Source organism: Oncorhynchus tshawytscha, linkage group LG22 (assembly GCF_018296145.1).
Source record: "Oncorhynchus tshawytscha isolate Ot180627B linkage group LG22, Otsh_v2.0, whole genome shotgun sequence".
NCBI classification, from domain to species: Eukaryota; Metazoa; Chordata; class Actinopteri; order Salmoniformes; family Salmonidae; genus Oncorhynchus; species Oncorhynchus tshawytscha.
In genome coordinates this window covers 360,221-385,870 of record NC_056450.1, presented here as the reverse complement: position 1 = coordinate 385,870, position 25,650 = coordinate 360,221, and the positions used below count along the sequence as shown (strand labels likewise).

Genomic DNA, 25,650 nt, shown 5'->3' with positions numbered 1-25,650 from the left:
GCTGGTACTGCACGTCTCCTGGAAAGACATGGTTGTGGTGTTGGCATTTTACACTCTTTGTGGAAGGGATGTAGGGCAACACGCCTTTGTTGGTATATGTATCAATCAAATGGGACTGGCTAGCGTATTGTTAAGGGACAATGAGAGGACAGTGTGAGCTGCTTTTGAGATGAAAGATCAGTCAACAAAGTGAATGGGCTGAGCGGGGCTAAATAAGATGTGAAAATCTAAGGAAGGCTGTTCTAACACAGTATGAATGGTTGTGTATGGGAGATTGAGGAGAAATGGCACCTCAATCACTCTCATACACAACAATTCATTTACTGTCTAAGCACAACTAAAAAACCCTTCCTCATCTCAAAGTACTGTATGTAAACATCCCCCCAGCCCATTGACTTTGACATATAGTTCTTGTCAATAGTAGACCTTGGCATGTCTTTTGTGTTTTGAGATTCTGCAGAGAGAAGAATGAGGTGGTTGTCATTACTGTTATAGTCTTGTTTTTATATCTTTCAGTGTCCCTTGCTGGTTTCTATCCCTCAATCTTCTTGTGCTCCATAACCGCAAGGTGTATTCGATCCCTAATGTTTGTGTGCCCAAAATGCCTCCACTTTGGGGTATTTGTCAGCAGGTCACTGTGGAATAACTCCAGATAACCTGAGTTTTACAAAAAGAAAAGGTAAAAAAGAGAAGAGGGGTAGACTAAATTGATTACATGGTCTGGAAGGTACTGTGTGGTCCTCGGGCTACCTAACCACCTGTAAACACATAACACAAACCATACAAACACTACTGCTTCTTGCTCTGACAGTGCAGTAATATCTAACAAATAATATCTAACAAACTACACAACATATACCCAATACACACAAATCTAAGTAGGAATGAATTAAGACTATATACATATGGACGAGCGATGTCAGAGCAGGACAGACTAATATGCATTAGAGTAATATAGAAAAACAGTATATACATATGAGCTGAGTAATGCAAGATATGTAAACATGATTAAGTGACTAAGATACCGTAGAATAGTATAGAATACAGTATGTACACATGAGATGAGTAATGCAAGATATGTAAGCATTATTAAGTGACTAAGATACCGTAGAATAGTATAGAAAACAGTATATACACATGAGATGAGTAATGCAAGATATGTAAGCATTATTAAGTGACTAAAATACCGTAGAATAGCATAGAATACAGTATATACACATGAGATGAGTAATGCAAGATATGTAAACATTACGTGACTAAGATACCGTAGAATAGCATAGAATACAGTATATACACTACCGTTAAAGTTTGGGGTCACTTAGAAATGTGAGGCGTCTGTTTCTCAAACTAGACACTAATATACTTGTTCTCTTGCTCAGTTGTGCACCGGGGCCTCCCACTCCTCTTTCTCTTCTGATTAGAGCCTGTTTGCGCTGTTCTGTGAATGGAGTAGTACACAGCGTTGTACGAGATCTTCAGTTTCTTGGAAATTTCTCACATGGAATAACCTTCATTTCTCAGAACAAGAATATAGTAATGACTATATGTTGTGGCAGAGCCAGGGTGAAATTCCCCTTTAATGTGGGGGGGGGTGTCAAGGAGACTAAAGACTGTTAAATCACCACCCCCAGATGCAGTCTGCAGCAATAACCCTTAGAAATTAACCCTAAACCTGGTGCCATTGGTCCCCATTGCCGTCCCATTGTGATCATATTGCTGTTACATTGTGGTCCCATTACCGTTCCATTGTGGATGGCTATTTACTGAGTAGTGCACCTGTCAGTAGTTATTTCACCTACTTATTGCCTTTCTGGCAAACGTCCTATGTCCACACCCTCAGCCTAAACACAACCATGCACATAGTGTTCGCACACACACACCAATCCACACCCATAGTTCTTGCCTTTAGAGAAAATACCACACCATGCAAACCTAAGCCTGTCTGCATTTGTGAACTGCTAAAGTTTAGCTTGTGCTCCTCAATGAAGATTTACCAATTAGGACCAATTAGACGAAAGTCCACCATCAGTTGTCAGGGGTTTCTATTTTATGGATATTTTGTCTATGGTCTTTGAGGATTTATATGTAAATATATGTATGAAACATAGTTAATCAGTCCAATTTAAAGAAATTGGGTGAATGTGACGTGTAACTTTTAGTTCTTGAATGGATGATGGTCCGGGATGGTGTCTAAGAGCTGAAAGGTGCCTGCTTCTTGATCTCGCCTTATATCAATGGTCTGGCTGGCTCTGTGCGCCTGCGCCGGGGTAGGCGGGTGGTCAGGTTGCTCATTAGCTTGACTGACTGAGATCACTCTCTCCCTCCCACTAATCCACCCTCAGAGCCTCTTTGAGCATGTGGTGGTGCTGGACAAGGCAGGGTAAGGCAAACGGGAGAAGGGGAAGGGGAGGTGAGGCTGGACCTTAAATCCAGGCCCAGTTTGGCAAGCTGCTCGCTGTCAGCGCCAATTACCACTGATTCCTTTATATTTCTCCCTGGTCTTTTATAGATGGCTGCTCTCTTTTCTCTGAGGATCGAGATGGAGTGAGCGCAGGAGGGAAAGAGGGCGAGGGGGAGGGGGAGGAGAGGGAGTAAGAAGGGGTGGGTGATTGCATGAAGCTTTGTCCCGGTTGCTCAGTCAGCCTGTTGCCATTGCCTCCTGTTTCTGTTGCCTCGCAGCAAGTCTTGTTTTTGCCTCAGTCGGGTAGGAATGAATGAATGAATGATCTAAAGTGATCTGGGTCGTCAAATTCAAAGGAGTTCCATACATAAATTCAGGTAATGTATCTATCCTACTGTTTTATTTATTTGTGTCAAGACTTATGCTTTGTCTGTCATTGGGACATTAAAGATTTGACCTTTTGGTGTCTTAGAAAAGGTATGATGAGTCTGTAGTTATTTGCTCGTGTTCATTTTATCATATAGGTAAGAGTTTCACCTGCTGATTGAGCTAGTCTGAGGCATTTAGCAGGTGATTTTGGTGTGAGGGTTCAGGCAGCCCTGTTGAATGTACCTTTTTAATTGTTAATGTTATTTGAATACGTTTGTGGTATCTGATCAAATTGAGTTGTTTGCGCTTCATTTCTTTACATTGACTTTACAAAGTGCATTTTCCATTTTTATAAATCACTTTAGTTGTTCAATATGGCAGGCATTGCATAAGTATGTTTCCCAGGTAACATAACAATTGTTTTACAACTGTTATTGCGGTAATAGACATTGTCACCATTGTCACTTGTTGCATTATGACAGTTCAGACAAATCACCTGTTGGCATCGCAGGTTGTGTAGCCTATTCATTACTTTACCAGATGGAAACCCCCTGTTGTTTCTCTACTGTCCTTTACACTGTTACAATTTCCAAACAAAGTGCTTTTGTTCCCGGATTTAACAATAAAGACCGCAATTATTAGCAGACCCTATTTTAGGGCACTGTTCTGTTGTAAGGGGATTAGGGCTCGTGGCAGCCTTTTGTTTTAACTAAGATTCCACTTTTATGTCTGAATCTTAGTTTTACACAATGAGCTGTGCCGGAGCATCCCTAACCTGTGCATTTTGATTGTGTTCCGAATTGGTCATGTGAAATCATTTGCTGCCCCTTTCTCTCAATAGCAGCAAATTGGCAGTGTGTCAATCTTATATCTCCACTGGTTCTAGAGTGGTGCAAAGTCTTGTTTTTTCCCTTGATGCTGCACTCACAGAGTATTTGCAGAAATATATCATTCGGTGCACATGACCCCTCTGCCCAAAATTGTTTTGTTTTAGTTTCTAAACCACATGGCGATTAGTTAAATGGAAAGTGGAGGCCCCACTATAGTCCTTTCATGAGAGTGTCATTTTACTACAAGTGCAGCCAGGCAGGTACTCTAAAAAGACAATAAAACCCGCATCAAAAGATTCCTCTCTGCACTCGTCTCCCCTTTTGCGTTTCACACATGCCTTACGTCAGTATTGTCTGCTGACGAAGAGAAAATATTCAACAGCCAGGTGTCTACCAGTGTTAGGGTCCTTAATTTCAGGGTTCTTAATTTAGAGTATTCTGAACATTAGACCTATCAGGAAGTTGGTGTTCCTATCTCTACCAGTGTAAGAGCAGTGGGCTTCTAAGAATTGCAAAAATCCTGTGGTATTAGTGGAATGAGGGAGTAGTCTTCAATCTACTATATGTAAATAAACCTTAACCCAACAGTAATTGTAATTTATATACTTAAAAAGCTATGATTAATTATTTTGCCACAAACAGGATTGAAACCCTGGTATATAGGGGTGGAAGCCATTGTCGTTACCATTAAGCCACAAAGACTTGAGTGTTGGCAGTCTTAAATGGTGGATTTAGAGAGCAACAGGCGAAATGGTGTCTTTACATTGTCTCACAGTGAAAACGTAGTTGATTATTTCTGGCTTGCTAGTTACCTTGCTAGCTACATTTCCAGATTAGATTGAAGGATGGCATGCTAGCAAGTTCGTCTATATTTGTTAACACAGTGCTAGCTAGCTAGAGAAATAAGAATGTCGTTGTGTGGTCAGTAGCCAAGTTAGGGTCAGTAGTTGTGTGGTTGTGGTCATTAGTTATGGTCAGTGGTTGTGTTGCGGGTTCTTTGGGCCCTATAGTATGAACTTGTTCAGTGGTTGTGGTCAGTAGTTATGGTCAGTAGTTGTGTGGTTGTGGTCAGTACTTGTGTGGTTGTGTTGCAGGTTCTTTGGGCCATATAGTATGGACTTGTTCAGTGGGTGTGGTCAGTTGTTATGGTCAGTAGTTGTGTGGTTGTGGTCAGTAGTTGTGTGGTTGTGTTGCAGGTTCTTTGGGCCCTATAGAATGGACTTGTTCAGTGGTTGTGGTCAGTAGTTATGGGCAGTAGTTGTGTGGTTGTGGTCAGTAGTTGTGTGGTTGTGTTGCAGGTTCTTTGGGCCCTATAGAATGGACTTGTTCAGTGGTTGTGGTCAGTAGTTATGGTCAGTGGTTGTGGTCAGTACTTGTGTGGTTGTGTTGCAGGTTCTTTGGGTCCTATAGTATGGACTTGTTCAGTAGTTGTGGTCAGTAGTTGTGTAGTTATGGTCAGTAGTTGTGTGGTTGTGGTCAGTAGCCAAGTTAGGGTCAGTAGTTGTGTGGTTGTGGTCATTAGTTATGGTCAGTGGTTGTGTTGCGGGTTCTTTGGGCCCTATAGTATGGACTTGTTCAGTGGTTGTGGTCAGTAGTTATGGTCAGTAGTTGTGTGGTTGTGGTCAGTACTTGTGTGGTTGTGTTGCAGGTTCTTTGGGCCCTATAGAATGGACTTGTTCAGTGGTTGTGGTCAGTAGTTATGGTCAGTAGTTGGTTGTGGTCAGTAGTTGTGTGGTTGTGTTGCAGGTTCTTTGGGCCCTATAGAATGGACTTGTTCAGTGGTTGTGGTCAGTAGTTATGGTCAGTGGTTGTGGTCAGTACTTGTGTGGTTGTGTTGTAGGTTCTTTGGGTCCTATAGTATGGACTTGTTCAGTAGTTGTGGTCAGTAGTTGTGTAGTTATGGTCAGTAGTTGTGTGGTTGTGGTCAGTAGATGTGGAAGTCATTAACATTAAGCCACAGAAACTTGAGTGTTGGCAGTCTAAAATGGTGGATTTAGACAGCACCGGGCGAAATGGTGCGTTTTTACATTGTCCCACAGTGTAAATGTAGTTGGTATTCCCGTCAGTAATAACAATAATTATATTGATAACTAGAAAAGGTAGTCTCAGCTGCCTGAAAGTGTTGTTATTATTATTATTATTATTATTATTATTGTTAGTGGAAGAAGTTTGCAGGTGAAAAGTCTCTGTGCCCTTGAGCAACGCATTTAATCATCATCAATTGCTTCTCTAAGTCACTCTGGTTGAAACACCATGTTGGGAGTTATTGGAGTTATTGGAGTTAAAAGGTTGGAGTGTTTAATTTAAAGTTGGTTTGGAGTGTGTATCTTAAAAGGTGTACAGCGGTGTTCCAAAAATTGCAGATTTTGTTCAAAATTAGCATTTTGCAATTCATTTTGTGTGCTTTTTACCCCTTTTTTCTCCACAATTTCGTGATATCCAATTTGTTGTTAGTCTTCTCCCATCGCTGGAACTACCGTACGGACTCGGGAAAGGCAAATGTTGAGAGCCATGCATCTTTCAAAACACGACCCTGCCATGCCGCAAAGCTTTTTGACATACTGCTCACTACCCGGAAGCCAGCCACACCAATGTGTCAGAGGAAACAACTGGCGACACGAGTCAGCGTGTATGCGCCCAGCCTGCAACAAGGAGTCGCTAGAGGGCAATGGGACAGTCATTTTTCTAATTTCTTAGAAGAATTACTCTTGCTGAATAATATTTTTTTGCAGTGGATTAGGAAGTGCACTATTTTTTGTCTACCTTTTCAAGAGCAAATTGGTGGTCACTAAGCCTGTATTTGGTCAGGATCTGTTTCTGTTTTGTATCTCTGACAGAGTTGAGATGTTCTGCCAATTTGTATGATCTTTTTAGAGCCAAATGAAGGGATGTTTTGGGGCTTCATTTTAAATAGTGCCAAAATGTTAGTGTCCTTTTCTTTATATTATCAATTAGAGCAAATATTCCGTCTTCCGCTCTGCACGCATTATTTGGTACTTTCTCTATTGTTTTCTTTCCCTTCCAATGCTTATAATCATAATTGCAGGTTGATCCCTAAACCTCACTTCAATATAGTGAAATTGGTAAAATGACACAATTGAGTATTTTGCACCAGATTTGGATTGGAATATTTATTTTGGAGAATTGTATTTTTATGGAATAAAATGTTTTGCCAGACCAGAGGCACTGATTTTTAGTCCCCGGTAGTTGTAGATTGGTCCAACATCGGTAGTTTGTTGATGTAGATGTTGAACAGGGTTGGACTGCACCGCTGTCTCACCCACACCCTCTTGTGCAAAAAACTCTGTTCTCTTATAGTTTAATGCAACATTTGTTATTCACATAAATGGATTTAATGACGTTGTGTAGTCTACCCGCAATGATGCTTTATTGGGTTTTGTAATATAATCAGACCTTCCTCACAAAACATAACGCTCTAAGCAAAAATAATGTATTTCTACCCAAACACAGAACATTCACATGCTAATAAACCAGCATGTTCATCAGAACAACAGAGGGAAAGTATTTGCACGTTTTGTTGATTTTTAAGAATGCTTTTGATTCATGCCAAATGGAATCAAAAGCATTCTTAAAATGCAATTTGCTTTTACCTCATATGACTTCCATGATATTGATAAAATGAAGCCTGGTTTGTTCTCAGGTAACTTTAATACGGTAGCTAGTGTAAGCCTAAGAGCGCCTTTCAGCTAAACCAGGGCTCTCCAACCCTGTTCCTGGAGAGCTACCCTCCTGTAGTTTTTCACTCCAACCCCAGTTGTAACTAACCCGATTCAGATTATCAACCAGCTAATTATTAGAATCTGGTGCGCTAGATTAGGGTTGGCGCAAAAGCCTACAGGACGGTAGCTCTTCAGGAACAGGGTTGGTGTGCCCCGAGCTAAACATCAGCATTTACGTAGCTACAGTCAGCACATTTATGTGAGGATGCAGAAATTATTTTGTTTACCAAGTTGTGTAGCCTAATTTATGCAGTAATATGAATGACAATATGATAACTTACTGAACATTTATATTCGTATGGTGGGGAACTTTATCGATTTGCTAACGTTACTTGATCATGAAGCATGTTTGTTTGTTAGCTTTCTTAGTTATCTAGCTAGCAGGAGTTAGCTGTGGATTGTCAGCTAATTTAATGTGTATGGACCGGAAAATTAACCCTTTGTCTGCACATGCTTGTGGATTGTCTGCATTAATCAAGAGTGTAATATGGTTTGGTTGCATTATTGCATTTTGTAATACGTTTTAGAATAAAAGTTGCTTGGGTTGTTAAATAGTTTGTACTTACTGGCTTGTGGCTACTGGGATATTTACGGTCAACTTGAACTGCTGACCAAGAATGTCAGGTTGCCACGAAAGGTAAGGAGAGGATGTCATGTGAATTGAAAAGTAGACATCTGTTTAGTCACTCCGCTCCTCAGACTCTCCTTCATCTCTCGTAGAGGGAATAGGGCCGAAGACATCCTACAGCTCGGGAGTACTGTGTTTAAGCATTTCATTCCTGATGCTATCAGGGCCATATGCCTTTCCAGCTTCAAGGGGCTTTTCACACTAACCAACTTTGGCGACACAAACTAGGTCCAGGAGAGATACTTATGTAGTGTAAAGAGATGCTTTGAAAACAACAGGTGTAGACTAACAGTGAAATGCTTACTTACGGGGCCTTCACAGCAATGCAGAGAAAATAAAAATAAAATAATAGATAACACAAAGAATAAATACACAATGATAATGTGGCTATATACTGTATTCCGGGGAACCAGTACTGAGTCGATGTGCAGGGGTATGAGGTAATTGAGATAGATATGTACAGATAGGTAGGGTTAAGGTGATGATAATGATAAAAAGCAGCAGCATATGTGACGAGTCAGAAAGGTTAGTGCAGATAGTCCAGGTAGCTATTTGGTTAACTATTTAGCAGTCTTGTGGCTTGGTGGTAGAAGCTGTTCAGCGTCCTGTTGGTACCAGACTTGGTGCTTGCCGTGCGGTAGCAGAGAGAACAGTTTGAATTGGGTGGCTGGAGTCTTTGACAATTTTTAGGGCCTTCTTCTGACACCGCCTGGTATAGAGCTCCTGGATAGCAGGGAGCTTGGCCCCAGTGATGTACTGGGCCTTAAACAGTACCCTCTGTAGCACTTTGCGATTGGATGCCAAGCAGTTGCCATACCAAGCGGTGATGCAGCCTGCTACCAATGGTGCAGCTGTAGACAATTTTGAGGATCTGAGGGCCCATACTAAATCTTTTCAGCCTCCTTAGGGGGAAGAGGCGTTGTCTAGCCTTCTTCACGAGTGTGTTGGTGTGTGTGGACCATGTTAATTCCTTAGTGATGTGGACAGAGAGAAACTTGATGCTCTCGACCCGTTTCACTACAGCCCTGGATGGGGGTGTGCTCGGCCTTCCATATCCTGCAGTCCATGATCAGCTCCTTTGTCTTGCTGACATTGAGGGAAAGATTGTTGTCCTTGCATCACATTGCCAGGTCACTGACCTCCTCTCTATAGGCTGTCTCGTCATCAGTGATCAGGCCTTCCACCATCGTGACATCAGCAAACTTAATGATGATGTTGGAGACGTGTGAGGCCACGCAGTCATGGGTGAACAGGGAGTACAGGAGGGGACGAAGCACGCACCACCTGGGGGAGGCCGTCAGGAAGTCCAGGATCCAGTTGCAGAGGCATGTGTTCAGTCCCAGGGTCCTGAGCTTAGTGATGAGTTTGGAGGGCACTATGGTGTTGAGTACTGAGCTGTAGTGAATGAACACCATTCTCACATACATAAATATAGTGCCTTCAGAAAGTATTCACACCCCTTGACTTTTTCACATTTTGTTGTTACAGCCTGAATTGGGGAGGCAGGTAGCCTAGTGGTTAGACTGTTGGGCCAGTAACCGAAAGGTTGCTAGATTGAATTCCCGAGTTGACAAAGTAAAAATCTGCCCCTGTCATTCTGCCCCTGAACAAGGAGATTAACCCACTGTTCCTAGGCCATCATTGTAAATAAGAATTTGTTCTTAACTGACTTGCCTAGTAAAATAAAGTTTAAATAAAAAATGAAATTGAAAATGTATTCAATTGCAATTTAAAAAAAATGTTGTCACTGGTCTATACACTACCACAATGTCAGTGTCATTTTTACAAATTAAGATAAAACAATCTAGCTAACATTAGGCTCTAACTAGAAAAGCAAACGGCTCTGGGAAACCTATAACAACGTCAACTAGGCACCACTACGAAATACATTTTTTTATAAAGCCACGTTTAACAGGATTACCAACAGACCGACAAGCTCAAATAGACAGACGTCTTCAATATGGCAGACCAATCCGAACTTGTCTCTTGGCATGTCCAGCCCACTCATTATCTCAGCCAATCATGGCTACTGGGAAGATTCACCTCTTTTTCTGTGGCTTAACCAACAAGGCTCGTAATGTAACAATTGTATTCGTATTTACAGATGGCATACAAGTTTGTTATTAAGGCACATGAAAGTTCACATGTTCCAGAAGGCATTTCTGCCAAAAAACGCATTTTGCAAAAAACAATGTTTACGTTCAAGCGTCTCTTTTGTGAAGTCGTGACTTGCGACATATGCCTAGTTTCCTGAATCGGGTCACAAATGTGGAAAAAGTCAAGGGGTGTGAATACTTTCTGAAGGCACTGTTAGTGCTCCAGGGTGTCTGGGATGATGGTGTTGTGAGCCATGTAATCTATCTGGCCCCGCCTTGTGAATGTTAACCTGTTTAAAGGTTTTACTCAAATCAGACATTTAAGAGCGAGATTAGATGTCCAGAACAGCTGGTGCTCTCATGCATGGTTCAGTGTTGCTTGTATTTAAAGCAAGCAGAGAAGGCATGAAGGCTTTTGGGTTTCTCTTTGTAACCTGTGATAGTTTGCAAGCCCTGCCACATCCGACGAGCGTCAGAGCCTGCGTAGTAGGAGTCGTTCTTAGATGTTTGATGACTTGTCATAGGTTGTTTCCTTATAAGAGTCCCAATTGGTGTCCCGCTCCTTGAAAGACGCTGCCTTAGCCTTTAGATCAATGCGGATGCTGCCTGTAATCCACGGCTTCTGGTTGGGATATGTACGTACTATCACTGTGGGGATGACTTTGTTGATGCTCTTATTAATGAAGCCAGTGCTCAAACCGAGGTTAGTGGTTGCTGATGTCGAGAAGCTGTTTTCCGTCATAGGAAATGATGGCAGAGACATTATGCACAAAAATAGTTCAGATAATTAAGATAGATAAAGATAGATTAAAAAAATCACACAAAATAGCAGAATTGGTCAGGAGCCCATAAGACTACCGCTATCCACTGCAGCACCGACCTTAAAAACTCTGAGACGTCTCCCACACTACCCTCTGAGTGTTAGTGTAAAGGAAAAGGCTCTCCCACACCACATGTCCCTGCAAGAACAACCTTAATACCAGTAGACAGCATTTTTGCTCTGTTAGACAAATGAAAAATGAAAGGCTTTTAAAATATCCACACATTTGTGAATCATTACATTAATCAAGTGTGTAATGCTATGTACAATTTGGGTTCAATGAGACGCTCCTGTATAGTTTGAATTGCTATCCTTATTTTGTTTGTCTATATACTATGTTATTTATGACATACTAATAGCTGCACTCATGAAGCAAGGATGTGGCTTTGGCCACACGACCTCCAAGGCTAGTGTAAACAGAAAAGTAGAACATTTGATGTTGAAGAGAAATAGATCTCACAAGACATATTTTACTCATGTAAATCCACCCTAAGGCTTTGTAATTTATTTGAAAATTCAGCTTGTGTAATTTGATAGTCAATTGGAAGTGTTTAATTGTGTTTTCTAGGGAGCTGAGTTTTACTGGATATTTATTTGGTTTAAATTCAGATGTTATTATTCCATAGAGATGATCTTTCCAAATGTAGCCATTTTAAATGATCATTCTTCTATTCTCCATTCAGACCATTTCTCCCAGAACTGGTTTCTATCAATAGAGTTTCAGTGTTTTCAAAGTGTTTCCATTTCTTCCATCTTAGGTTATGTTTGTATTCTTTCAATGTGTCACAATTATTCTTGCCGAACATCTGTATCTTGTGGTTGGTAATGTTTTGTCTTGGATAAATATCTAACATTTTTTCCTTGAGCTTACAATTACCATCCAACCATTTCTCTTTTTGAGGTTTCCAATTAGAATTGTTTATTTTTTTTGTCCATTGCATAAATGTGCTTTTGTGGCTGCTTTATGATAAATCTAATGAATGTATTTCTCGCTCGCTCTCTCTCTCACTTTTCCCTCCGTTCTTTTGTCCTCCCCAGGCAACAAATCCTTCAACATGATGTCCCACACCGGAGACAACACGGAGTTGCTGGCTGAAATAAAAGCGGGGAAGAACCTGAAGCCCACCCTACACAGTAAAGGCTACACAACAGTCTTCTCCAACAGCGGCCTGCCAGGCAATAATGTATGTGGCTTCTACACTGTCATAACATAACTATTAAATGTGAAGACTGTTATGTGATCATTTCTCTGTGTAATTATTCCGTGCTTTGTTTAATCACGGAATAGTGATTAACTAGGAAGTCGGGGCACCACGGGACATTTTTTAAAGAGCCTCTATTTCCCAAATGTAACTTCAGATATTTTCATATATTATCGATTAGTCACTTATTAATGTATTATTACCTCATCAGTCATATTCTGAATGTCGCAAACCCTTGGATATCTGCATGAACCCTAACATAGATCATGAATCAGGGATAAACTATTTTTTACATTTATTTTATTTCACCTTTATTTAAAATTGGCTTATTTATTTACTAACTAAATAAACACACACACTATATGTCATACGTTGTTTACTAACATGATACAAAGAAAAGTCCCTAGTAGACAAAACTGATATGACAGCTTGGTAGACTAAGGAAAGGGGTGGGGACAGCTCAAGAGCGGGAAACTCAGTGGACCCACGTACATACAGTTGATAACTACACTCACTAATACTTTGAACATGCACAGCCACTCATTCAAAAATAAATTGCAATTGACATATTTATGAGTGTATGCCTTTGTTGTCCCTCTCTTTAATCGCCGGTCCGTCTGCTAGAGAGTCAGTAGATAGAAAGTTCCTGGTTTGTCCATCAGAGATCAGTCTTTCGTAGTTGTAGCTTGTTATATTGGATACGTCAGGCGTACCATTTGGTCCTTCTATCGGTTGTGTTTACCAGTCTAAAGTACTTAAACAGCTGCAGACTGAATAATTGTTCTTTAGTTTGTAGATTTCAGCATGGGGATGATCCCTACGTTCTCTGGTCTTGTCCTTAGGTAGAGTTGTAGTTTAAACCATTTTGCAACATCCGGCTCATGCCTTAGTCTGCTTGGTCAATAGAGTAGTAGCCATTTCAACGTGGGGACCCCTTCCCTGCGTTCTCCTGACTAAATGTACATTTTTGTCACAAGTCCTTTTATTAACTCTGTGGAAAGGGGCGTTCCATGACGTTTGGATATAATGCCTGTGCTTATAGGGGCGTGGCCACTGACTGATCATATGTTACTATCAAAAACCATTCTCATTTAGAAGACTAAGGTCACATTATCATCTTTCCAAAAGTATTCTTATACTTAATCATGTATTTCATACAACATTGATACAAACCCCATAATTGAGAAGTGTATACAAACAAAGATACAGTAATGTGGGTCTCTTGTCGTTCATGAGGTCACCAAATGAAACAAATTCAACATGCTCATTCTTTGCTTCCCCACCGACCGGTTCCACAATCTCAAAAATAGACGTTTTGATGGCTTCTCTGTTCCACTGTGAAATCCTCTCTCCCCATACTGCATGTCCAAAGGGGGAGAGGGTCTCTTCAAGGAATTTATGACCTGTCGTTAAGTCATATAACTGTGGAGAGAGAGAGATAGGGGGGGTACCTATGATTCTCCCCCAAGGGCAGTCATGACAACACCAACACTAGATAGATAAATGGATATGATCATTGTAGCAGACACTTTTATCCACACACCACAGAATATGCAATCATATTGTATGGGTGATATCCGAACTCCAAATTAAGTTGAATTTTCACTTAGTCATGCTTTGGTGTCAATAGGAGACAAAGTGAAAATTTGACTTAGGTGCGAATCATAACTTCCACTGAAGTACATATTCAAGGAAAACTGGTGCTGTTATAAGCTGTAGCAGGCTCCAACCAACAGCTCCAGCCATCAGAGCCATACACACTTTGAAAAAAGGGTTATTCTCCTGTCACCATAGTAGAACCCTTTTTGGTTCCATGTAAAAAGGGTTCTACCTGAAACCAAAAAGGGTTCTTCAAAGGGTTTGCCTATGGGGACATCCGAAGAACCCTTTTAGGTTGTAGATAGTACCCTTTTTTTCTAAGAGTGTAGATGCAAAGTCCTGTTTTGGTTGGTGATGATATAGAGAAGATTTTTTGATATATGTTGCTGAGGATACCATAGTATTAGCAAAGCAGTTTGACTCATTCAGTAATATGTGTTGGAGGTCATATGGGATCACCGGTCCTTCTTAAAGAGGCATTACATCAACATTCGATCATTTGGTCTGTTGACCATAAGGCATTTTCAAACAAACGGTGCCATCCTACTGTATCTACTTGCCAAAGCAGGAGTTAGCAGATGTAGAACAGTGGTACACACCCCCTTTGACGTTGCCCAATAGTTATCCTCTTACTACTGACTGTGGGAATCCATGGCAGAGGACAGAAATATTAATATCAGTGACGTTTCACCTCATAGACAATAGTAGAAGTAGTCAGACCTGAGTTTGAGGAGAGACTACCTTTGTATATGTTTGTAGACTACCAACAAATAGTAATTATTTTCTGGTAGCTGAGGGAAAGGTTTGTCATTATAACCAGGATGTACAGTGTCTTCAAAAGTATTTATCCCCCTTGGCGTTTTACTATTTTGTTGCATTACAACCTGTAATTTGAATGGATTTTTATTTGGATTTCATGTAATGGACATCTCCAATTTGGACTATTTTGGGTAAGTGAAATGAAAAAAATTACATTTTCAATAAATTCTAAAAATATATATAACGGAAAAGTGGTGAGTGCAGATGTATTCACCCCCTTTGCTATGAAGCCCCTAAATAAGATCTGGTGCAACCAATTACCTTCTGATGTCACATAATTAGTTAGATTGCACACAGGTGGACTACTTAAGTGTCACATGATCTCAGTATATATACACCTGTTCTGAAAGATCCCAGAGTCTGCAACACCACTAAGCAAGTGGCACCATGAAGACCAATGAGCTCTCCAAACAGGTCAGGGACAAAGTTGTGGAGAAGTACAGATTAGAGTTGGGTTATAAAAAAATATCCAAAACTTTGAACAGCCCACTGAGCACCATTTTTAAATCCATTATTAAAAAATGGAAAGAATATGGCACCACACCAAAACTCACATACAGTGCCTTGCGAAAGTATTCGTCCCCCTTGAACTTTGCGACCTTTTGCCACATTTCAGGCTTCAAACATAAAGATATAAAACTGTATTTTTTTGTGAAGAATCAACAACAAGTGAGACACAATCATGAAGTGGAACGACATTTATTGGATATTTCAAACTTTTTTAACAAATCAAAAACTGAAAAATTGGGCGTGCAAAATTATTCAGCTCCCTTAAGTTAATACTTTGTAGCGCCACCTTTTGCTGCAATTACAGCTGTAAGTCGCTTGGGGTATGTCTCTATCAGTTTTGCACATCGAGAGGCTGAAATTTTTTCCCATTCCTCCTTGCAAAACACCTCGAGCTCAGTGAGGTTGGATGGAGAGCATTTGTGAACAGCAGTTTTCAGTTCTTTCCACAGATTCTCGATTGGATTCAGGTCTGGACTTTGACTTGGCCATTCTAACACCTGGATATGTTTATTTTTGAACCATTCCATTGTAGATTTTGCTTTATGTTTTGGATCATTGTCTTGTTGGAAGACAAATCTCCGTCCCAGTCTCAGGTCTTTTGCAGACTCCATCAGGTTTTCTTCCAGAATGGTCCTGTATTTGGCTCCATCCATCTTCCCATCAATTTTAACCATCTTCCCTGTCCCTGTTGATGAAAAGCAGGCCCAAACCATGATGCTGCCACCACCATGTTTGACAGTGGGGATGGTGTGTTCAGGGTGATGAGCTGTGTTGCTTTTACGCCAAACATAACGTTTTGCATTGTTGCCAAAAAGTTCAATTTTGGTTTCATCTGACCAGAGCACCTTCTTCCACATGTTTGGTGTGTCTCCCAGGTGGCTTGTGGCAAACTTTAAACAACACTTTTTATGGATATCTTTAAGAAATGGCTTTCTTCTTGCCACTCTTCCATAAAGGCCAGATTTGTGCAATATACGACTGATTGTTGTCCTATGGACAGAGTCTCCCACCTCAGCTGTAGATCTCTGCAGCTCATCCAGAGTGATCATGGGCCTCTTGGCTGCATCTCTGATCAGTCTTCTCCTTGTATGAGCTGAAAGTTTAGAGGGACGGCCAGGTCTTGGTAGATTTGCAGTGGTCTGATACTCCTTCCATTTCAATATTATCGCTTGCACAGTGCTCCTTTGGATGTTTAAAGCTTGGGAAATCTTTTTGTATCCAAATCCGGCTTTAAACTTCTTCACAACAGTATCTCGGACCTGCCTGGTGTGTTCCTTGTTCTTCATGATGCTCTCTGCGCTTTTAACGGACCTCTGAGACTATCACAGTGCAGGTGCATTTATACGGAGACTTGATTACACACAGGTGGATTGTATTTATCATCATTAGTCATTTAGGTCAACATTGGATCATTCAGAGATCCTCACTGGACTTCTGGAGAGAGTTTGCTGCACTGAAAGTAAAGGGGCTGAATAATTTTGCACGCCCAATTTTTCAGTTTTTGATTTGTTAAAGTTTGAAATATCCAATAAATGTCGTTCCACTTCATGATTGTGTCCCACTTGTTGTTGATTCTTCACAAAAAAATACAGTTTTATATCTTTATGTTTGAAGCCTGAAATGTGGCAAAAGGTCGCAAAGTTCAAGGGGGCCGAATACTTTCGCAAGGCACTGTACCTGGCAAGCAGGGCATTAATCAGAGGAGCAGCAAAGAGACCAAAAATTACCCTGAAGGAGCTGCAAAGCTCCACAGTGGAGATTGGAGTATCTGTCCATAGAAGTATTAGGCACCATTTTAAAGATAGAATTCTCGTTAATCCAGCCAAAGTGTCCGATTTCAAAAAGGCTTTACAGCGAAAGCTCCACAAACGATTATGTTAGGTCACCACCAAATCACAGAAAAACACAGCCATTTTTCCAGCCAAAGAGAGGAGTCACAAAAAGCATAAATATAGATCAAATTAATTACTAACCTTTGATGATCTTCATCAGATGACACTCATAGGACTTCATGTTACACAATACATGTATGTTTTGTTTGATAAAGTGCATATTTATATCCAAATATCAAATTTGACTTTGGTGTGTTATGTTCAGTAGCTCCAAAACATGCAGTGATTTTGCAGAGAGCCACATGAATTCACAGAAATACTCATCATTAACATTGATAATAGATACAACTATTATACATGGAACTTTAGATAAACTTCTCCTTAATGCAACCGCTGTGTCAGATTTTTTTTTTACTTCACGGAAAAAGCATACCATGCAAAAATCTGAGTATGGCGCCCAAACCAGCCAAAGAAATATCCGCCATGTTGTATAGTCAACATTAGTCAGAAATAGCATTATAAATATTCACTTACCTTTGATGATCTTCATCAGAATGCACTCCCAGGATTCCCAGTTCCACAATAAATGTTTGATTTGTTCGATAAAGTTCATCATCATTAATGCCCATATACCTCCTTTTGTTAGGGCGTTTGGTAAACAAATCCAAACGCGCGTGCAATTCCAGCGTGTCGGACGAAAAGTCCAAAAAGTTATATTACTGTTCGTAGAAACATATCAAACGAAGTATAGAATCAATCTTTAGGATGTTTAACATAAATCTGTCCGAACCAGAGAATTCCTTTGTCTGTAGAAAAGCAATGGAATGCGAGCTAAGTCTCACATGACCGCGCGTCACGAGCCCGTGGCTCACTGCCAGACCTCATTCCCCTCTCATTCAGCCCCCCTTCACAGTAGAAGCCTGAAACAACGTTCTAAAGACTGTTGACATCTAGTGGAAGCCGTAGGAAGTGCAAGATGACCAATATCCCACTATCTTCAATAGGGGCTGAGTTGAAAAACAACAAACCTCAGATTTCCCACTTCCTGGTTGGATTTCTTTCTCGGGTTTTTGCCTGCCATATGAGTTCTGTTATACTCACAGACATCATTCAAACAGTTTTAGAAACTTCAGTGTTTTCTATCCAATACTACTAATAATATGCATATATTAGCATCTGAGACTGAGTAGCAGGCTGTTTACTCTGGGCACGCTCTTCATCCAAAAGTGAAAATGCTGCCCCTATCCCAATGAAGTTATAGAAAAAAATAAGCAAACACGTTTGGTGTTCGCCCAAAGTCATGTGGGAGACTCCCCAAACATAGGGAAGAAATGAAACTAAAATTGAGCTTTTTGGCCATCAAGGAAAATGCAATATCTGGCACAAACCCAACCCCCCTCATCACCCCGAGAAGATCGTCCCCACAGTGAAGCATGGTGGTGGCAGCATCATGCTGTGGGGATGTTCTTCATCGGCAGGGACTGGGAAACTGGTCAGAATATAAGGAATGATGGATGGCGCTAAATACAGGGAAATTCTTGAGGGAAACCTGTTTCAGTCTTCCAGAGATTTGAGACTGGGATGGGAGGTTCACCTTCCAGCAGGACAATGACCCTAAGCATACTGCTAAAGCAACACTCAAGTGGTTTAAGGGGAAACATTTAAATGTCTTGGAATGGGCTAGTGAGAGCCCAGACCTCAATCCAATTGAGAATCTGTGGTATGACTTAAAGATTGCTGTACACCAGCAGTGCCCATCCAACTTGAAGGAGCTGGAGCAGTTTTGCCTTGAAGAATGGGCAAAAATCCCAGTGGCTAGATGTGCCAGGGTTATAGAGACATACCCCAAGAGAAGTGTAGCTGTAATTGCTGCAAAAAGTAATTCTACAAAGTATTGACTTTACAGTGTTTTTTTTAATGGTCTTATTTCTTGCTTGTTTCACAATATAAAATATTTTGCATCTTTAAAGTGGTAGGCATGTTGTGTAAATAAAATTATGTAAACCCACCAAAACATATTTTAATTCCAGGTTGTAAGGCAACAAAATAGGAAAAATTTGAAGGGGGTGAATACTTTTGCAAGTCACAACTAAGACTAGAGGTTAGTGGCACAAAGGTGCCTCATCTGAAATTGTAAAGGCTGCTGTGTTGGCACGTATTTGTATCCCCTTCTGGGTTTTAATGAAAAACAATACGCCTATGATATCGTTCATTGCTTCTGTGGCGATGAATTTATATTGCTATTATGTAATGTCAGTCAGTGGCCTCTGATAAAAAGATTATATTCTGGAACAAAGGGTTTTTCAGGCATCAGAAGGATCCCAGATTGAGTGCTAACAGTGCATTTACCTGTGAAACCTCATTGAAGTGACGAGACACACTCTGCAACATGAGACTTTCATCCCACATGATCAACATAGACTGTATGTCAGGGATCATCAACTAGATTCAGCCGCGGGCTGATTTTTCTTCTTGAGCAGATAATTATGTAATTATGTTCTCAATCTGGGAACACAATTACAAATCATTTGTAGACTGTAAATTCACCACGAGAAACTCAAACATATGTTGGAACATACTTTAAAAAAATAAATAAAACCAAGCTTACATCTGGTATATGATCATGTGTCTCTTTATTATGTGGAAGAATACTCTGGAACAGATTTCCTTAAATTAAAATCACTTGGAGCTGATTTCCTGGTGTTTTTACAGTATTTTATGCCCAACAAAGAAAAACATTTAAAAGTACAAAAGTTTTGCACAGCCATTTGCACTTATCACAATATGACCATTTAACAGTTGGTCAAATGGTGACTCACTGATGGCTGAACAAACATGTCACTCCATGGTGGTTTTTAATGCTTTTGACTGTTCACTCTGTCATCGTGGAGAAGAAGTGAGGAGTGCTAACTTGATGACTCAACCCATTGTTCTCCCCCTCAGAGCTGGCATGGCCTTCACCGCCACGCTTGCTTGCATTACACTGAATTAGCCCAAAGCTTCCACTCTGTGAAACCAATGAGTAAGCAATTCAATATGAGTGGTGCTCTGTGCGGTTGTTATTTGCAACGTGTGACACACCGAAGCAACTTGTTAGGTTCTCCTTTTATTCTATAGGCAGTCAGTTTTGTTTCAAATACATACGTACATAAGCAAAAGTATATGGACACTTGCTCGTAAAACATCTCATTCCAAAATCATGGGCATTAATAAGGACTTGGTCCATCCTTTGCTGCTATAACAGCCTCCACTCTGGGAAGGCTTTCCACCAGTTGAAAATTGCTGCAGGGACTTGCTTCCATTCAGACACAAGCATTAGTTGGGCACTGATGTTGGACAATTAGACCTGGCTCGCACTCGAACCATGAAAAACAGATCATTATTCCTCCTCCACCAAACTTTACAGTTGACACGATACATTTGGGACAGGTAGCCTTCTCCTGGCAGCCAGATAGTGAAGCATGATTCAGGCGTTTCCACTGCTCCATAGTCCAATGGCGGCGAGCTTTACACCACTCCAGCCGACACTTGGCATTGCGCATGGTGATCTTAGGTTTGTGTGCGGCTGCTCGGCCAAGGACACCCATTTCATAAAGCTTGCGACAAACACTAATTGTGCTGACGTTGCTTCCACAGGCAGTTTGAAACTCGGTAGTGAGTGTTGCAACCGAGGAAAGGCGAGTTTTACGTGCTTCAGCACTCGGCGGTCCCATTCTGTGAGATTGTGGGGCCTACCACATCACAGCTGAGCCGTTGTTGCGCCTAGAGGTTTCCACTTCATAATTACAGCACTTACCGTTGATTTGACAAACTGACTTGTTGGACGGCCTCCTATGGCGGTGCCACGTTGAAAGCGACTGAGCTCTTCAGTAAGGCCATTCTACTGCCATTGTTTGTCTATGGCGATTGTATGGCTGTGTGCTTGATTTTATACATCTGTCAACAACGGGTGTGGCTGAAATAGCTGAATCCACATACTTTTGTGTATATATAGTGTGTCTTGGTTTCTGTCATTCCTCAATGTTGCACATCCTGTGTAGTTCATGTATATCTCAACTGAGCCTATTAGGTTAAAGCCAAAGACATTCCTGTTTGACCTTAATGAACAATGAAGCTTTTGAACTTTATTCCCCTCTTTCTGCCACCCCCCCAGGGAGAGAGCCCCATGTCACCGCCCCAGACCCACACGGTCAGCCCGTCCTCAGCCAAGCCCACGTCTCCGCCCTCCAGCGCCACCTCCCCACCCGCCGCCCCCAGCCCTGTGGGCACCAGCACGCCCCGGACCCTCTCCACCTCCAAGAGCAGCGAGCAGCACCTCAATAGGAACGTCAGCGGGGCAGCAAGCCTGACGGGACAGACCCGGAAGGGTAGCCTGGCGGACGTGGAGGCCCTAGTGCCCACACACGACGAGCAGGGCCGAGCCATCCCTGAATGGAAAAGGCAGGTGATGGTGCGCAAGCTCCAGGTGAAGATGCAGGAGGAGGATGAACACAAGCGCAAGGTAGGCGTGAATGGAGGAGGTGTGAGAGAAAGGAGTGTGATGATAAACATTTACAATTTCAGCTCTTTTTTTTGTGCTGCGGTCACAGAACGGGCACTGAGGGGAAAACAAGGTCGAAGTGGTTAAAGGGTTGGGCTGAAATGTGGGTTGGTGGGTTTGTTTTGTGTTTAAATGGGTTTACTTAGCTAACATATGGAATTGTTTTAAGATGGCCATACCTTTTTTTATTTAGCTATTTTATTTTGAATTTAAGTACCCTAAAAGGGATCCCCCCAAAAATATTGAAATATTATTTGATAAACATTGAATAACACATTCAAAATTGGCAAATTAAGTTTCTGTCCTAATCTAGGAGAAATAAGAAAGCTCAGGGAGTATTTTAGTTTTTTGGGACACATATTTAACCTCTTATTTTTGTTGGCACAAAACTACCTCGATCCTTCCATTCGTTGTATGGGTTACCTTCAGACGAGTCCCATGACACTTATGGGGGTCGCAGAGCAAAACACCATTGTGTTCGTGAGAGTCTCCCCTTTCCATTGAGTGGTCATAATAGTTTGTAAACTATTCTGAAGTTCAAATCAAATCAAATCAAATTTTATTTGTCACATACACATGGTTAGCAGATGTTAATGCGAGTGTAGCGAAATGCTTGTGCTTCTAGTTCCGACAATGCAGTAATAACGAACAAGAAATCTAACTAACAATTCCAAAAAAAAAACTACTGTCTTATACACAGTGTAAGGGGATAAAGAATATGTACATAAGGATATATGAATGAGTGATATAAGTTAGATGTTTTTGTGAGAGGACCGAATTTTGGGATGTCTCATGGTCTGAAAAACACCGCTGTTGCTTGGCCACCTTCCACCGCAGATGATGAAAGGCCAACATAGGCAGATGCAGTGGATTGAAACGCAACCTGATACCTGATGGATTTTTTTTATTATGCTTGGGTTTGGTTTGAGTAAGAACATTGTAGTTGTAGTGCTTTTCCTATCCTTTTCATGTTTTATTGGTGTTGCAATATCTGATTGTTGATTTGATCTATTTCTGGCTCTCATAAGAAGTCGGCCTACAGGTTGTAGTCAGATTGATTGGTTGGTTTTCAGGACTTTTACGCGAGCAGTCTTTAATTTTTCACTTTTAAGCTTTTATACCCATGTTTTGTGATTAGAATGAATGATGTATTTTTTTAATGATCATTAGGTTGGTATGTAAAGTTGAACTCTCTGATCTGCCTGGCTGCTAGCTACTAGTATCTGTGCCCTTATTATCTGACACTATTACCTATAGGAGCTTGAACATAAAGGATGCTGTACATTGGCAGCAGTTCTATCATAATACAAGTAACACACTTGCGTCTTTGTCACGTAGAGTAGGCCAGAAGGCTATACTGGAGAACCTAACCTATATCACGTAGAGTAGGCCAGAAGGCTATACTGGAGAACCTAACCTCTATCACGTAGAGTAGGCCAGAAGGCTATACTGGAGAACCTAACCTCTATCACGTAGAGTAGGCCAGAAGGCTATACTGGAGAACCTAACCTCTATCACGTAGAGTAGGCCAGAAGGCTATACTGGAGAACCTAACCTCTATCACGTAGAGCAGGCCAGAAGGCTATACTGGAGAACCTAACCTCTATCAAAATAAAAGATGGCGGAGCCGCAAATGGTCTTCTGTGCTTCAGGGTGTATATTTACATAGTGATTCCTGAACAAAAACAACAGTACTGCCATCAAACATATACCTTATGGGACAGCTAAAAACAATGCTGCCCCATTCACAGCTCAATCCAAAATGACCTCTCTATGAACTGAAAGAGAGGCTCCTTTTGTAGGGCTAGCCCCTCCCCTCAGAACAATTAACCCTAATTAATTAAGCAATTACCTAGTCAAACTTACATTTTCCATTAACTAAACATACTAAAGGATATACATTGCAACACGTGTTTTAAACAATATCACCACATAATATTTTCAAAATTACATCACTACTGACAGTGTCTTTTAATATGCCCATTTTTACATTAATGAGCCATTTGGGACAGGCACTACAAAGTCAGCCCATTTCCCTTTTCTCATGTCCTTATCCAGCATACCCGGAAGCTACAGAGATGGAGAGGAACAGAACAAACAAACGCGCTCATCCATAACATCGATAAGTAAAATACAAATAGCTTATATTGAATATGAACATTGACAAGTGTGAAATGTAAAAGAAAAAGTTAATTTGTGTGTCGACCCACATTGTTACCTTATCTGATAATGGAGCAGGGAGGAGTGATGAATGTGTGCGTGCGTTAAAGTACCAAATGCTGCCCTCGGCCAGTGACTGACTTCTACGCCACAGTCTTGAACAATAAACATGATTGACAGGTTAGAACCCTGAAGCCTATGTATTCCCCAGGGAAAATGCCCCTTAAGCAGTTTGAGAGCTTCTTTGCCATTGCCCTTCTTTAAGTGCTATTACTAAGGTAGTCCTATCAGACATTTGCAATGTGTTTGTTTATTTATATAATCTATATTTGATGTAAACGTGTTGCTTTGTTTTGACTGGAATGTTAAATAAGATTTCAGAGTCTTAACAGTCAGTACGTGTTCCATCCAAGATGGTAGACATTGGCTACTGTACTAATATAGGGACAGATGCCTTAATTGCTTTTCAATCCTATTAAGGACCCATACATGTTATGTTGATGTAACAATTTCCTCACTTATCAATGAATACATTCTAAAAGTGTTTCCCAACTCAAGTCCTCGATTATCCCCAACAGCACACATTTTTGTTTTGTTCTTGCCATAATTGATTTTTACATACACATGTATTTACTAATATTGATAAATAATTATTTGTTAGCAGTTTATAAGCAGACCTCCAAAAAAGTGAATCCCATAAACCCACATACTCAGCCATGTTCAGGCAGCAGTTAATTGGTGATTTTGCCACCCTGCTTTCATAAAGGAGAAGGCTGAGCACTGAACCTCAGCTAATCTAGGAGTTATGAAGTGTGTGCTGAGGCAGTGCACCACTAAATCCATGTAAATCATTTGTGATGAAGTTTGACCATGCACTGTGTGTGTACAGTACACCAGGAAGTGCAAGCTGAAGGAACCTCCCCCTTCCCTCCTCTTTTATGTTATTCTTTGCTGTCCCTTGACCTCTGTTCTAGTTTGCGGCCAGTGGACATTGTCAGCCTCAGGAGTGACACTACTCTCACGTCCACAATGCCATCCTGGGCCCTTTTGGAGAGCTGATGATGGAGGACAACCTCATCCGCATTGAGAAGCAAATTGAGAACCTGCAGGTCATGCACAAGATGACCGAGGGGGAGAAGGAGCTGGAAGAGCTGGAGCAAGAGCTTCAACACTCCTTCCCGTGTCTGCCGCCCTCAACCAGCAGAACTTCTCCATCAACCCCAAAGTCCACGAGCAGGTGGAAGATCTACCAGCCTGGTGCAGCAAAATCTCAGCCATGCTTTTGAGCAGCGTTATCCTCCTATCCACTCTCGGAGGAAAGACAATAGACCTCTTGGATTTGATATCTCCCGGATAAGCTCAGGAGGAAGTGAGTAATAATAGGATGGGCCAGAGGGTCCGCTGGTGTCATTGGTCAATCCCAGTCATTCTCCACCAGGGAGGAGGTGGAGAAGGAGATCAAGCAGTGTGATGTCTCTGTGAAAGAACTGAAGGCCAACTATGAGATTCAGAAACTGTCCTAGTTTGCCTACGACAAAACAAAGCGGGTATACATGCGCAAGAGGTCCCTCCCTGTGGTGAGCAAGTCCAGTTATCACCCCAAGACTATTCAGAAGGACTGGATTCTGTGCTCCAGTCTCCTAACAACAAAGTCCTTCCTCCAGTCCAGGAATCTCTACCTCTAGTGGAGGAAACTGTAATCACACCATCTCATGCTCCTCTTACATACCAGTCTTACAAAATAGATCCCTTAGTCGGATCAGTTCAACCAGGTTCTGTCTACAGACCTTATACTGACCAACGAGCAGCTGATCCGGAGCCTGGAGGTGCAGACAGACATGAGCTACGTCCGGGAGTGCATAGAGATGAAGAATGAGCTTATCGTCTTCCTGTTGCTGGAACACTGGAGAAAGTACACCCTCTGAGTCCTACAGGCCAAAGTACACAGACGGGGAAGTCTAGGGGTTGGTCTGGATGACGATAACTGGTTTACCCCTGAGATGGACGGAGACATGCAGACACAGGATGACAAAACACTCCTCTTCCTGAAGTCCAGGCAAGTGGTGGTGAAGCTGATTGGCCACTGGAGGACAATCATGAGCCA

General features: G+C 41.4%; 1 protein-coding gene across 1 annotated transcript in view; it reads left to right on the top strand.

The window, feature by feature from the left end:
- The window catches only part of LOC112221569 (espin), a 137,302-nt gene that overhangs the window by 71,772 nt on the left and 39,880 nt on the right, over positions 1-25,650 (top strand). Inside the window, 2 exon segments of the mRNA XM_042304359.1 lie at positions 11,923-12,068; positions 21,000-21,347. Coding sequence (XP_042160293.1) covers positions 11,923-12,068; positions 21,000-21,347 — 494 coding nt within the window.